Source organism: Sturnira hondurensis, unplaced genomic scaffold, assembly GCF_014824575.4.
Source record: "Sturnira hondurensis isolate 20B ecotype Veracruz unplaced genomic scaffold, ASM1482457v3 Scaffold0009244, whole genome shotgun sequence".
Taxonomy (NCBI): Eukaryota; Metazoa; Chordata; class Mammalia; order Chiroptera; family Phyllostomidae; genus Sturnira; species Sturnira hondurensis.
Genome location: NW_028081875.1, coordinates 4,753,435 through 4,769,729, shown reverse-complemented (window position 1 = coordinate 4,769,729; position 16,295 = coordinate 4,753,435). Strand labels below are relative to the sequence as shown.

Sequence of the window (16,295 nt, the reverse complement as noted above, 5' to 3'; positions counted from 1 at the left end):
CAATAAAGCTGCTCACTTAAACCCAGTTAAAAAATTCAGACTTTCTGAAGAGACTTACACAGTATCCACATACTCAAATAATACAGCACTTTCCTTCCTTCCCAATTGGACCCTGCAATTGCAAGCTATGTGGACTACACAGAGGTCCACACAGCTTCCTGGAGAGCTATTAGCTCCATTGTCCTGGCTTGGCCTCAGCAGGAGCCCCTCCCCCTTCTTCTGCCAGGGCAACATTGATAGCACTCTGCTTCTGTTTGCTTCTGCAGCCCTTACCTAAAATAAAGAAAGGGACCAAAACCAAAGAGAGCCATGGGCTCACTTCTGGGCTGACATTGTCAACCTGGTCCTTCGTCAGCACTGTGTATAGCCAGACTCCCAGAGTGCATTTCACTACACAGTTCCTTCAGCTTCTGGTGTTCCTGACTCCTCCATCCAGCTAGTCCTGGAACCCATTCCTGAGCCCAGGATGGGGGACGAGTGTAGTGCCCAACTTGCTTTCATTTCTCCTTTCCAGTCTTAGACAAAACAACATTCTCCTTGCCCATCAACTGATGCAAAGAAAATCTTGAGGAGAAGAAGGAGGGAGGACATTTATCTTAGCTCTAGGCCTCCTGGCTTATCCTTTCAATTTTTATATTGTCTCTATGGAAAATGCATTCTTATCCCACAAACCACAAAAGGACCATTGGTCCTGTTAGAAATGAGAATTTAAAAATTTAGAAATGAGAATTTAGAAATGAGAATAGAAATGAGGATTTAAAAGATCAATGTGTCAGTGAGCTGTGGGATAAGATAACTTCAGGCATCTAATATGTATGTAATTGGAGTTCATTTGAAAAAGGGGAGAGAAAGATTAGAACAAAAACATTTCAAGAAATAACTAAAAAAATTCTAAATGATTTTTATGAAAACAACAAACCCATAGTCACAAATAGCAAGCACAAGTTTAACAAATAGCAAGCACAAGGAACATGAAGAAAAATATACCATACAATCATAATAAAAAAGTGGAAAAATAGCAGTAAAGAGAACTTCTTTAATTGGATGGTGGTTATTTTAGGAAAATCTTTAGCTAAGATCATACTTAATGGTAAAAGACTGAATACTTTCCACCAAGGTCAGGAACTAAGCACAAATGTCCTCTCACCACTTCTGTTGAAAATTGTAGTAAAGGTTCAAGCCAGTGCAGAAAACAAGAAAAGAAATAAAAGGCAGCTAGATTGAAAAAGAAGAATTAAGACTCTCTTATTTGAAGATAATCATCTAGAATCTACAAAACAGCTACTAGAACTCATAAGTACTTTGGCAAGTTGCTAAATATATGCAAAATTAATATGCAATGAACAAATAGAAATTGAGATAAATATTATTTACAATAGTACAAATGTACAAAATACTTAGAGATAAATCTGATAAAAGATTTTTAAAACCTGTGCATACTGAAAAATACAAAATATTTCTGAGAGAATATAATAAGACTTAAATAATTGGAGAGATATCACGATATCCCATGTTCATGGTTTTGAAGACTCAATATTGCCAAAATGTCAATTTTTCCCAAATTGATTAATGTGATCCCTGTCAAAATTTCAGGAGAAACTTTTATAGAAATTGAAAAACTGACTGCAAAATTCATATGTTAATGGAAAGGACTTATGTAGCCAAAACAACTTTGGGAAAAAAAACAAAGTTGTAGGACTAATACTTCTGATTTCAAGACTTACTATAAATTCCTTGTAATTAAGACAATGTAATAATGATGTCAAGGTCAACAAATAAATTAATGGAGCAGAACAGAAGATCCATGTATAGACACAACAATAATCTATGATGATAAAAAGCAGCTCATTGCTTGAATGGGGTTGCAGAGTGGCACGGGGTGGGAGGAGGGCACATGGAAACACAGGAGCTTTTAGGAGTGATGTGTATACTCATTATTTTTATTGTGATGTTTTTATGGGTACATGCATAAAGGTCAAAACTTTTCAAAAGGTACACTTTAAATATATGCGGTTTACTATATTTCAGTTATACCTCACTAAAGCCATTTTAGAAACCTAGTGCAGCTTTCAATTTGCACAGGAGAATAACAGTATTTTGTGTTAGCTATTATTACTAACATCTACAGAGAATTAGGAGTGCCAGCATTGTGCTAAGTAGGTGTCTGTTTTACCTATTTATCCTTATTTTATTCTCATAACAGCCTTATAAGGTAAGTGATGCTCTTAACTCCTTTATTCAGATGAGGAAACTGAGGGCCCATAACATTCTCACTGCTACACAAGCAGTAAGCATGGGAGCCAGGATCTGAATCCAGGCAGTTTGCTTCAAAGCTCAGGCTCTGAGCCACTCTGGGAGTTGATTAATTCCTATTTTGCCATTGTTGTTTGCAGGAAAAAATCACAGAAGAAGCCGCAATTGAGGAACTTTTACCAATAGTCCAAAGTGGCACTACTAGTGAAATAGAGGTAGGAATTGTGCAGGGCTTTGCGTACTGTCTGGTTGTCCCCCACACGGTTCACTCCTTGCCACCTGAGTCTGTGACCTTTTCTCCTCCCAGCTCCCTGAGTCTCTTTACAAGTTTACATCTGCCACCTCCTTTAGGGCTTACTCCACAAAAGCTCCTTTGGTTAACTTTTACTTTGCTGTGATTAATCCTCTCTTCTGTCCTCCACAACTCATACCTGAAAGTTACAGTTTCTACATGAATTATTTACGAAAATTTCAGTAATTAGAGTTTTTCTCTTTTGCCCCATTGTCCACAGAGAAAACATTTTGTAGGGGCAAAACATTTATAAGAATTTTTTGCAACTATATGTATCATATGTTCATACATATTCTCATTTACACACTTAATATGTGTTATATGTCATTCATCTGCATCCTTGGTTCTAGTAACTGCTCCTTCCTGTTACAGATGCAGGCTAAGGGTGGTAGCATCTTATGCCAGTTGCTATCCCAGGGAACTTCCTCATCTTTGTTGGTTTTCCTTCACCCTGCACACACCTTCACACATGGTCCTTTGTTAAACCAGCTTTATCTACTCCATTGGTGTATATGGTCTGTTTCCTGCTGGAAACCTGAGGATTCAGGTAGAAATTGGCAGGGCTCTGTGGACCATGCTCTGGATTTTGAACTTTTCCTAAGGAGTAGAGGAAGGCTGTGAAGGTTTTAAGTGGGAGATTGATATGATCAGATGTTCTCATTCCTCAGTAATGAGCACAGTTCCAAACTTCCAGTGGATTCCCAAGTGCCTCTTGTTGTTAGGTCAGCTGAGGCAGAATGAATCACCCCAAAAATCTGTAGAGCTCCTGAAGGGGAAACAGGGAACAGGAAATTGAGTCATCTCCATGGAGGTCCTGGGACAAATTCACTGAACATTAATTTCAAATACTTGAATTCTGAGGGAAGGGAGATTATTGCTCCCCTCTCCTCTATAGAACGGAGCAATTAGGTCTTTACAGAGGTCAGCTAGAGATAACCTGACCTTGAGAGCAAAGTTTGGATGTGTAACAAAAATGGACTTACTACTTTCTCTAACTGAATTAAATGTACACACCTAGCTGTAGGCAGGCCTCACCCTTTGGGCAGAGTCTGCCCTCCTGGACTAAGTGCATGGAAGAGACGAGAATGCATGGATCCTGGAGCAGGATGTGCTGCTGGAAACAGAGTGCACTAGCCAGGCTCAGGGTCAATTTTCTGAATCTCACTTCAGCATGCACTGTGGGACCTCTACCCATATGCTTCTGGCACTGCTCATTCCTTAGCACCCTGAGAAGTGCCTGTTTTTTCTCTGCTGTTGTGCCTTCAGGCAGGTCAGAATCTTTAGGGGAGCAGCCATTAACTAATGACTGAAGTCAGCTGGAGAATCAGTGTCCCAGTTCCCTAGCCTGTTATGGGGGTACTTCATGGTCTCCGAGAGATCTTGGTGGAAATGAGTCCACCAATGAGTGGTAACCCACTTATTAAACACTCTGTGTTGGTGTCCTTCCCTTCCTCTCCTCACTTCCCCATTCCCCTCACAGAATTTCCTGTTACTACTCCCCAAATAAAGTTAGCTCTGAGTTTGGTTCTGGGGAAACCCACATTAAGGCATTTACTCCCCATGCCTTGGGAAAGAGAAAGTCAGACATACAGCACAGGGGAGCAGTTTTTTCTGCAATATTTCTGAAATGGTAACCATTCCTTTGGGAACCCAAACAAGGATGTGGTGGGGGCACAGGACAGTCCTCACTGCATTCAAAGTACCAGAACCCCAGAGGGCATCTGGGTCAACAATGGATTGTTGACCAGGTGAATGGATTTCCCATGTTTATCTCCTTTTCCTTCTGGGGAAAAAAAGAACACTGAACTGACAAATGACTGTAAAGAAATAAAAAGGGCCTATATTTACAAAGACTATGAGACCGAGAGAGAAGATGGTGCAAGATGAACACTAAAATGTTTCAAGTGAAGAAAATCAATGGTGAAGTTTACACTGGCTTAATACTGCTAAGAAAAGTAAAACTCGGGACCTGGAGCTTCTGTGGAATGTAGGGCAAGGACGGGTCTGAAACATGGGGTCTGCTTGACTGTCTGCTCTGGAGGGTTGGGGGCACTAGGTTTCTTGCAAATAGCACTTAACTTGTCATCTATCCCCCAAGTGAAACAACCAGATGACTATTCTCTAGAGAGATTGAACAGAAGCAGCTCCAAATTCAGGTTCAGATTGTACATATGAGGCTGTGTAATGGGGAACATAGAGAATAGAAGAATAAGTAGAATTTTCTATTTCAAATGGAGTAATCCCTAAGCCTCTCCTCCTGGCATATTATCCAAATGCCAAAATTCAGGTCTCTGTATTAGTTTTTTTCTTTTTATTGCTACTGCAACAAAATACCACAAATTTAGTGGCTTAAGACAATATAAATGTATTAACTTGCAGTTCTGGATGTCAGACACCCAAACAGGTCTTATTGTGCTAAGATCCAGGTGCAGCCAGGGCCCTGTTCCCACTGGAGGCTCTAGGAGAGAATTTATTCCCTTGCCAGCTTCTAGAAACCACTTGCATTCCTTGGCATGTAGCCCCGCTCTCCATCTTCAAAGCTAATAGTATGACATCTTCCAGTCTCTCTTGACTCCAACTCTCATGCCTTTCTCTTATAAGGAAGGATTCTTCTGATTTGGGCCTACCCAGATAATCTAAGATAATCTTGTTGTCTCAAAATCCTCAATTTAATAACATCTACAAAGTCTCTTTTACCCTGTCAAGTAATGTCAACTGGTTCTGGGGATTAGGCCATACACATCTTTGGAGACCACCATTTTGCCTACCAAGTGCCTCATGTAGGTGACTGGAGGACTTAATTCCCCTGGAAACCTGACAGGCCCACAGAAAAGGCATCCAGATAATGTCCCTGGAGGTGATTGCTCAGTGAAATGCCAGGTCTATGCTTGATCCCCCCATTAAGTGCCCTGTTAGCTGTTGAGTCTTTTGCTATCTACCAACTACAATTGATTTTAGGAAGCTAGAAAAGTGCTTTAGTGATAAAAGGGTATAAACCATGAACAAAAAGACAACAAAAAGACCTGGAACTTAAACAGAAGCTGTAAAACAATAATGCAGGTAGTGTAGCTAGCAGGTGAGCAAGGCTAGATCAGAGGAAGTGGAGAGAAGAAATGAAGTCATATACCTGTAGTTTTCAGACCATAAGATGTACCTAGGTTTTAAAGGAGGAAAATAGTAAAAAAAAATTGAATAAAAAATGTGGTAAAATATTTAGTAACATAATATTTCACCAATGTAAATATAAACAGAACTCAACAGCAGCATTAACAACATTCCTCCCAAAGGAGGAATGGGGGAGGAATTGGGTGGGGGAGGGGTGTCTTATAGTCCAAAAAGTACAGTATTATCTCAAATGCTTGGTTGTTTGGAAAATAATATTGGCGAACACGTGACAAATCTGACAAAGTATGTGATAAATATTAGGAAACCAACAGAATTAAAACAAAGTACACAGATGAGAACAAATTTATATTACACTTCTTTTTCCAGTAATAGTGATACCTGTGTATTCATAATAATGTAAATACTTACTATTTTAACTGTGAATTGTGTTGTAATTATATTGAAGGAAGAGGGTAGTATAAGGGGGTTACATCCATAAAGGAATTTCAAACACTCATGAATTAAGAAATAACAGCATAAACACATATTCAGAAATATAGAGGTAAATAGCAAAAGAAATGAGAAACCTGAAAGTGCTATTTAATGGGGAGAGGAGCTTGGGGAGCCAGGGGGCTCCTGATTTTTCTTTTCAAGTTTTTAGTGCAAGTATTATTTTAATTTTTACTGTGTGCATGTATTACTTTGATTTAAAAGAACTCCAAGAAGGATCTCAGAAAGAATCATTTTTCTCTAACTAAGCTATAGCATCTTCTTAGATACCCCTAAAAAGAGGCCAAAAGGACTCAGTGCTCAGTTCCCTGGGGCCTGTGGGCAGCTGGACCTCCTGGGTTCCACCTTACTACCAAACCACCTGAATAGTCCCAAGATCCAAAAACTCTTGTATCACAAACTCACAATGAAAACACTTTTGGGGACAGAGGTATTTTATTTATGCAATTGACATGTATATAATACTACTATATTCTAACCTCTACCAGTGATGCAGTTAAAATATGCCTCCTATATCAAAGGTCAACTGAAACCATTTTTTTACCTTCATGGGAGAACTTGTTTCAGTCCTTTTTATAAATTTTTAATATCTTATTAAGAACATCTCTTTAAAACTAGGCCTGGCTCAGGATAATTTGTTTCAGGTAAGATAGTCATATTCGTCCTAGAAATGTAGAGATGATGTGACCACTAACCCATTAAATGGCAGAAGATGAATAGAATTCCCATGTGGTTCCTTCTCTCTCCTTACTCTAGGACTTGGGAAATCTTGGTCAAGTCCTAGATACTGAAGATACTAATTACTGTGTCAGTAATATGAGCTCAGCATCCATCTCACTGCCTGAGGAGACCAATTACTTCCGCCCCATCTACATGGGAGCCTCTTCTGCTTTTTGTATTCAGCTGTTTTGTATTGATGAGAAACATGAAGCAAGGCAAGTATTGGTCCTTAAGTTGTCTGTTATGGTAAGACACTCATGGTGTTGGTGGCCCAACATTCTAATATTTCAGAGCCAGTGGTTTCCAAACCTAGCCACACATCCTAATCTCCTGGGAAGATTTTTAAAAAGCATAGGTTCCTTGACCCCATTCCCAGAGATTCCAGTTCATAAAATTTGAGTAGGCTCATAGCACTGGGCTCTCCAGAGTCTGGCTCACTTGTATCACAGTTGGGGATATGGAAAATTATCACTTATGTAACTGTGTGCTGCTCTCCATTCTCAAAAGTTTTCATTTTGGAGAGACTTTGAATTTAGATGCTGCTTCTCTGGAGGTTTTATTTTTGTTGTTGCAAGTAACAGAAAATTCAACTCAATCTAAATTCAAAAAAATCTATGGAATAATTGCCCTACATAACAAGGATAAGTCCAGTGTCAGGACTGCTTTTTCAGTATGGCTCGATTGAGGACGTACGTAGCCCAATCAAGGACCAAGTTTCTCTCTCACATCCCAGCTCTGGTCCTCTGCTGCTGGCCCCATTCTCACAGCATTGTCTCCATCTGGGGCTAAAAAGTGAACAGTAGGCTCAGGCTCTGCACCAAAAAGCTCATGAGGCGGACATTATGGTTTGGGCTTAGCTTTCCAGCCAAAGCCCCACTGGGTCTGATCAGGCTGTATGCTCATTTTTGATCTGATGGCAGGGGCCAGGCTAAACAGCTTAGTCCCTTACCTCATGTTCCCTGCAGGATCTGGGGCTATAGTGTCACCCAAAGGTAATCTGAGAAAGGGTTAGTGGAACACCAAACAACAGTCTAGGGCAGCTGCTGGAAGGAGGAGTCATGGTGTCAATGCAGACGATTGAACTATTCCACCTCCTGTCCCTCCAGAACACCTATGTGTTCAGTACTTGCTGCCCCTTGTAGTTTGAACATGAACCCCTTCCCTCAATGCCTAGACTCCATACGTTCTTTAGTGTGCCCACATACTCCACCATTTTGACCCCAGACAATCTAAAGAGGAGTAGACTGGCCCATTTGATATACTGGAATGTTCTGGAAATCTTTTAGGTGACCAAGAGCACCACTGGACATTTCATTTTAGAGGATAATTAAATACATTCCCAGTCTCCTAGCCTTACTTAGAACTATGTTTTACTTATACTTTTTTTCTCTTAAATTTTAAATTTCTTTGGACATCTGGAAAGTTGAAAAAGGAAATCTTATTAATTTAATTATAGGGTAGACATCTAAAAAGCCCATAAACCCTCCTAAATTTGTTGTGTATATTTGCACTCAGGTATGATTGTGCTTGGAATGTGATTTTTGAATTTTCAGACAGAAATTCAGTGACTCACTATGGTTTGCCTGTGAATATATATCTGCAGCTGGTGTATATCTTTTCCATATAAAAAAGTTCAGAGTATCTTTTAATATGCCCACATCTGCCCCTCCTCCTCCTCTTTTCTAAAAAGGCAGGGAGGGATCGTGTTCACAGAGTGACTGTTTTGCTTTTTGAATGTGCAGAGATTATTAATTGCAATAATAGTACCTATATATTTAAAAGATACTTTTTTATAGATGTATGAAGCTTATGACTTCTGCCACTGATTAAGATTCAGTCAGACACAGATTCTGACTAGTGGTTGGCTGATCACTGCCTGAAGGGGAGAAAGTGGTAAAAAATCTTAAATATATAATGAACTTATTTGCTTGCAGGTCAGTAACAATGCCTGCTATTTTGTTTACAGATCATTGGACTTTATGGATTTTGTTTTCAGTCTCTTTCCTGTGAGTACATGCTGAATTTAGAGTAATGTAATTGGTTTTGTAAGCTAGAAAAGCAAAATGCCATATTCATTGTCCAGATGTTTAAAATGCTGTGAATGTAGGGGTTTCACCTATTTCTGTGTTCTGATAATAAGGATGACTGACATGTCATGACCTCTTAAAAACAAAACATATTGTCATTTTTGACAAAAGGTAGCCTTAATTTTTCAATCATGCTGGGTTTTTTTGTTTTTGTTTTTTAAAATATATTTTATTGATTATGCCATTACAGTTGTCCTATTCCCCCCCTTCATTCCCCTCCACCCTGCACTTCCCTCCCTCACCAGGGCACCCCTTTTGTTTATGTCCATGTGTCACAAGTTCTTTAGCTTCTACATTTCCCACATTACTCTTGCCCTCCCCCTATTTTCTTCCCACCGTCTATGCTATTTATTCTCTGTACCTTCTCCCCCCTCTTCCTCCTCCCACTCCCCTGTAGCTAACCCTCCATGTGGTCTCCATTTCTGTGGTTCCGCTCCTGACCTAACTGTCCTCTTGGTTTGCTTTTGTTTTAGGTGTGGTTGTTAATAACTGTGAGTTTGCTGTCCTTTCACTGTTCATATTCTTCATCTTCTTTTTCTTAGATAAGTCCCTTTAACATTTCATATAGTAAGGGCTTGGTGATGATGAACTCCTTGAACTTGACCTTATCTGAGAAGCACTTTATCTGCCCTTCCATTCTAAATAAAAGCTTTGCTGGATAGAGCAAACTTGGATGTAGGTCCTTGCCTTTCATGACTTGGAATACTTCTTTCTAGCCCCTTCTTACCTGTAATGTCTCTTTTGAGAAATCCGCTGACAGTGTGATGGGAACTCCTTTGTAGGTGACTGTCCCCTTATTGCTTGCTGCTTCTAGGATTCTCTCCTTCATTTTAATCTTGGGTAATGTAATTATGATGTGCCTTGGTGTGTTTCTCCTTGGATCCAACTTCTTTGGGACTCTCTGAAGCCTCCTGGATTTCCTGGAAGTCTGTTTTGTTTGCCAGACTGGGGAAGTTCTCCTTTATTATTTGTTCAAATAAGTTTTCCACTTGTGGCTCTTCCTCTTCCCCTTCTGGTACCCCTATAATTCAGATGTTGGAACGTTTAAAGATGTCCTGAGGTTCCTAATCCTCTCCTCATTTTTTTGAATTCTTGTTTCTTCTTTCTTTTCTGTTTGGTTGTTTCTTTCTTCCTTCTGGTCCACTCCCTTGATTTGAGTCCCAGTTTCCTTTCTATCACTATTGGTTTCCTGTGCATTTCCCTTCATTTCAATTAGTTTAGCCTTCATTTGTTCCTCTAATTTGTAACTAAAATCAGCCAATTCTGTGAGCGTCCTGATCACCAGTGTTTTAAACCGTGCATCTGAAAGGTTCGCTATCTCTTGGTTGCTTAGATTTATTGGCTCTGGCCCTGGCTGGTGTAGCTCAGGGGATTGAGCGCGGGCCTGTGAACCAGATGATCACGGTTCGATTCCCAGTCAGGGCACATGCCTGGGTTGCGGGCCAGTTCCCGGCAGTGGCTAGTTCCCAGCAGGGGATGCACAAGAAGCAACCATACATTGATATTTCTCTTCCTCTCTCCTTCCCTTCCCCTCTAAAGATAAATAAATAAAATATTTTTAAAAAATATTTATTGTATCTGGGGCTTTGAGCTGTTCTTGAGCCATAATGTTTTGGACTGTTCACACCTGTTATGTATGAGGGGCAGAGCCTTAGGCATTCACTAGGGCAGGGCAACCCAGGTCACTGGGTTGTGACGCTGTGTCGGGGGGGGGGGGGGGGCGGGGGGGGGCGGGGTCAGCGAGGGGCAGTGGTGTTTGTTCTGCTCTCTCTCTCAGATTTCTGTCCCCTCTGCTGCTTCCCACAAGCAAATTGGGCCCTTCTGGTGCTGGTTCCCAGTTGTCTGGGCTTGTGTACCCTCCAGAACCCTGTTGGTCTCTCCAGCAAACTCTCTGTGAGCCTGGGAGCTTCTCCCAGCACTTCAACCCCGAAAGTCTTTCCAGTTGGTGCTTTTAGGCTCTAATTCCCATTGCTGGGGCCCTAGCTTGAGCAGTCTGTCTCACTGCTAGCTCCTTCGGTGGGTTTATCTGCACGTGAATGTGTGATTGCAGTCAGCCAGCCGCCTTGCACCCTCACTGAGTCTGCCCGTTGCCACCCCAGGCCTGGGATCTGCTAGCCGCTGCTTGCGCTCCTCCTGCCCCACCCTGCTCTTCTGCTGACTCTGCCCCTCTTACTGGTCTGACTGAATGGTTCGTTGTTGTTGGACTTCTGTACAGTTCAATTTTCTGTATTTTGGCTGCGTTTTTGTTACTAAAACTTTGTTGTCTTTAAACTTGATTGTGCGAGGAGGCACAGTATTTCCACCTATGCCTCCATCTTGGCTGGAAGTTTCAATCATGCTGTTTTAATAGTTTTCTTTCAGTGCATAATTTCTTTTTTGAGATAGCATGACCAGTGTTACCTTTTTTAAGAATCAAATCATTAACAGAATGCTAGTATAAGATGAAAATGTCAGAAATTACACTGAAGTGAATTAGACTATTGTATTACTCTATAGATTACATTAGCTCAAAAATTCTGAGACCATTACATTGCTTTTGTGAGGATAGGAAAGTGAATACTTGGGTTGATTTTCTGCTTGGTCCTGCCTTAGTGCCTGCTGTGTAGGAGGGGCTTCCCCCAGGCAAACATCAATGTGCAGATAAGATACTCCATTTGAGGGAGTCCTGGCTTCTTTCTCCATTTTTGTTTAATTGTTGTCAAGGGATGAAGATTCTAACCAACGTTTTATAAGGGCATTGGAAGTAAGAAAGTAGAGAAGAGAGATAACTGAAGAACAGAATGGGTTTTTATAAAAGCTTTTCTTCAGTTGGCTAATTAATAGCAAAGTATCTACTTCTTTATTTTGCCCAGATATTCTTTATCCTGAAGCAAAAAACAAATACAGTTTAATTATCTTACCTGAAAGGTATGCAACCATAGATTGTATTTCCTCATTTCTAATACAATGAAGTCTTACAATAATGTTTTTCATCATATTTTCTAATTAATATTAAGGCATTTTGAAGCTCATAAAGCAATTTAGATTATCCTAAAACAGGATTAACACAGTTGATTTTTCTCAGAGATGCCTCACAGTAATTCCACTAAGTTTATTCATTTCTATTTTGAAGAACATGTAAAGGCAGATCTTCAGCATTAGAAAAGCAATGATGGATTTAAAAAGTTAAAAGACATGTTTATTTTTAATTCAATTTTATTTCAGGATATGGGGCAATGGGAACAAGATACCTTCATTATGTCATTCATAGAACTTCAGATTCAAGTCAAAGCAACTGGTTACAGTCTCCTTCTCCGAGAGGAAGCCAGCTGGAACTTGGAAACCAGTCCTTATTTTCAGCTCCCAGTATTCGATACGTTGATACTAAAGTCCCCAAAAAGAGCTGTGTTATTTTGCTGGAAAAAAAAGGAAGATTAGGTCAAACGATGGTTCACTCCTTCGGGTTGCACAAATGTCCCCAGAGTTTTACATTAGCACAAGTAATACCTTCACAGGGTTCAGAACGAGGCCAGATCCCAAAGGGACAAATTAGCTTCGGGAAGATCAGGCTGCTTCTGCAGGTACCTGGCAGACGATTAAGTGGGATGTGTGGTGCAAGGACAGTCTGGGACACCACTGTCTGACACACAGTGAAATTGAGCCAAATAAGTAGTTATTTTAAATGTTCCATCAGCCACATTAAAAAAAGTCAAAAGACACAGGTGAACTCCAATTTAATAATATTTAACTCAATATGTCCAAAATTTAATCATTTCAACATGTAATCAGAATGAAAAATTATTAGTGAGATATTTTACACTCTTATTCTCAGTTTTTGAAATCCAGTGTGTACTTTAAATTTACAGTTTATATTATTACAGTCAGTAACTTCTCATCAGTTACCTGTATTTGTATTTTCTTTTTTTGTTATATTTTATTGTTTATGCTATTACATTTGTCCCCAGGTTCTCTCCCTGTGACCTACTCCACCCAGCCTCCATCCCCACTTTCAAGCAATCCCCGCATTGTTGTCTATGATGATGGGTCATACATATATGTTCTTAGGCGTCTCCCTTTACCATTTATGTTTCATCTGGACCCCACTCTCCCTCTTGGCAACTTTCAGTTAATTCCATGTAACTGTCCTCCTGTTCCTATTTTATTTGTTACTATTTTTTGTGCATTACATTCTACATATAACTGAGATCATACAGTATTTTTCTTTCACTGCCTGGCTTATTTCACTTAGCATGATATTCTCCAGGTCCATCTATGCTGTTGCAAAGGTAAGAGTTCCCTCTTTTTTACTACTGTGTAGTATTCCATTGCATAAATGTACCACAGCTTTCTTTTTCTTTTTTTTTAATTTAATTCTTGTTCAAGTACAGTTTTCTGTCTTATATTACCAGCCCTGCCCCCCCAGTGCTCTCTACCTCCCTCCCATTTCCACCCCCCACCTTAGCTGTTGTCCATGTGTCCTTTAAACTTGTTCAGGCGAGGCCTTCCCCTTTTCCCCTGTGATTCTCTCCCCTCTCCCCTCTGGTACCTGTCAACATGTTCTCTATTTCAGTGTCTTTGGTCATATTTTGCTTGCTTGTTTGTTTTGTTGTTTAGATTCCTGTTAAATGTGAGATCATATGATATTTGTCTTTCACTGCCTGGCTTATTTTGCTCAACATAATGCTTTCCAGTTCCATCCATGATGCTACAAAGGGTAGGAGTTCCTTCTGCCTTTCTGCAGTATAGAATTCCATTGTGTAAATGTACCATAGCTTTTTGATTTAGCCATTTACCAATGGGCATCTAGGTTGCTTCCAACTTCTGGCTATCATGAATTGTGCTGCTATGAATATCGGGGTGCATAGGTACTTTTGGATTCGTGTTTCAGGGTTCTTAGGATATACTCCTAGCAGTGGAATTGCTAGGTCAAAAGGCATGTTCATTTTTATTTTTCTTAGAAAATTCCATACTGTTTTCCATAGTGGTTATACCAGTCTGCAATCCCACCAAAAGGGAACTAGGGTCCCCTTTTCCCCAAAACCTCTCCAGCACTTGTTGTTTGTTTCTTTGTTTATGATAACCATTGTGACTGGTGTAAAGTGGTATCTGATTGTGGTTTTAATTTGCATCTCTCTGACAGCTAGCGATATCAATCATCTTTTCATGTGTCTCTGGATCCTCTGTATGTCCTCCTTGGAGAAATGTCTGTTCAAGTCCTTTGCCCATTTTTTAATTGGGTTGCTCGTCTTCTTTGAGTGGAGTCAAGTGAGTTCTTTGTATATTTTGGAGATTAAACCTTTGTCTGAACTATCATTGGCAAATATGTTTTCCCAAGCTGTTGCTTCTCTTTTTATCTTGATAATTTTTCCTTAGCCATGCAGAAGCTTTTAATTTTGATAAGATCCCATTTGTTTATTCTTTCCTTTATGTCCCTTGCTCTAGGGGACGTATCAGTAAAAATCTTGCTGCATGGAATATCTGAGATTTACCTACCAGTATTATCCTCTAGGGCTTTAATGGTTTCACGGCTTATATTTAAGTCTTTTATCCACCTTGAATTAATTTTGGTGTATGGTGTAAGTTGGTGCTCAAGTTTCATTTTTTTGCTTGTAGCTGTCCAGTTCTCCCAACACGATTTGTTGAAAAAGCTATCTTTACTCCATTTTATGTTACTGCCCCCTTTGTCAAATATTAATTGACTGTACAGAGTTAGGTTTATTTCTGGGCTCTCTGTTCTATTCCATTGGTCTATGTGCCTCTTTTTATGCCAGTACCAGGCTATTTTGATTACAGTGACCTTGTAATACAGTTTCATATCAGGTATTGTGATCCCTCCTACTTTGTTCTTCTTTCTCAAAATTGCAGCTGCTATTCGGGGTCTTTTCTGGTTCCATATAAATTTTTGAAGTGTTTGTTCTATGTCTGTGAAATATGCCATTGGTACTTTAATAGGTATTGCATTGAATCTATAAATTGCTTTGGGTAGTATGGACATTTTGATGATGTTAATACTTCCAATCCATGAACATGGTATATGTTTCCATTTGTTTGTGTCTTCCTTGATTTCTTTATTTAGCGTTGTGTAGTTTTCTGCATACAGGTCTTTTACCTCCTTGGTTAGGTTTATTCCCAGATATTTTATTTTTGTTTTTGCTATATCGAATGGGATTTTTTTCTTGATTTCTGCCTCTGGTGTTTCATTGTTAGTATACAAAAATGCCTTTGATTTCTGGATATTGAGTTTGTAACCCGCTGTTTTGCCAAATTCATTTATTAGTTTGAGCAGTTTTTGGGTAGAGTCTATAGAATTTTCCATGTACACTATCATGTCATCTGCAAACAATGACAGTTTTGTTTCCTCCTTTCCGATTTGGATGCTTTTATTTTCTTTTCTGGTCTGATCGTTGAGGCTAGAACTTCTAATACTATATTGAATAGAAGTTGTGAAAGTGGACAACCTTGTCTTGTTCCTGATCTTAGTGGAAAAGCTTTTAGTTTTTGCCCATTGAGTATGATGTTGGCTGTAGGTCTTTCATATATGGCCTTTATTATATTGAAGAATGTGTCCTCTATTCCCACTTTCCTGAGTACCTTTATCATAAATGGGTGTTGTATCTTATCAAAAGCTTTTTCCGCATCTATGGATATGATCCTGTGGTTTTTGTCTTTGCTTTTGTTTATGTGGTGTATTACATTTACTGATTTACGAATATTGAACCATCCTTGCATCCCTGGGATGAATCCCACTTGGTCGTGGTGTATGATCTTTTTGATGTTTTGTTGGATGCAATTTGCCAATATTTTATTGAGGATTTTAGCATCTATGTTCATCAGCAATATTGACCTGAAGTTTTCTTTCTTTGTTGTGTCTCTATCTGGCTTTGGAATTAGGATGATGCTGGCTTCATAAAAAGAGTTGGGGAGTTTTCCTTCCTTTTGAGTTTTTTGGAATAATCTGTGAAGAATAGGTGTTAGCTCTTCCTTAAAAGCTTTGTAGAATTCTCCTGTGAAACCATCTGGTCCAGGGCTTTTGTGTGATTGGAGTTTTTTTATTACTTCTTCAATTTCATCTCCTCTTATTGGCCTGTTCAGGTTTTCTGCTTCTTTTTCATTGAGTTTTGGAAGATTATATTTTTCTAGAAATTTGTCCATTTCACCTAGGTTTTCAAATTTCTTGACATACAATTCTGCATAGTAATTTCTTACAGTCCCTTCTATTTCTGTGGTATCAGTTGTAATCTCTCCTCTTTCATTTCTGATTGTGTTTATTTAGGTCCTCTCTCTTCTTTTCTTGATGAGCCTGCTTAAAGGTTTGTCTATTTTGTTCATCTTTTCAGAAACCAACTCCT

At 39.4% G+C, this 16,295-nt stretch overlaps 1 protein-coding gene across 1 annotated transcript in view; it reads left to right on the top strand.

Annotated features, from left to right (window-relative positions):
- CFAP61 (cilia and flagella associated protein 61) overlaps positions 1-16,295 on the top strand; it is a 354,812-nt gene that overhangs the window by 113,659 nt on the left and 224,858 nt on the right. The window contains exons 8-10 of the mRNA XM_037057020.1: positions 2,394-2,468; positions 6,917-7,095; positions 8,847-8,886. Coding sequence (XP_036912915.1) covers positions 2,394-2,468; positions 6,917-7,095; positions 8,847-8,886 — 294 coding nt within the window. The remainder of the gene's footprint in view (positions 1-2,393; positions 2,469-6,916; positions 7,096-8,846; positions 8,887-16,295) is intronic.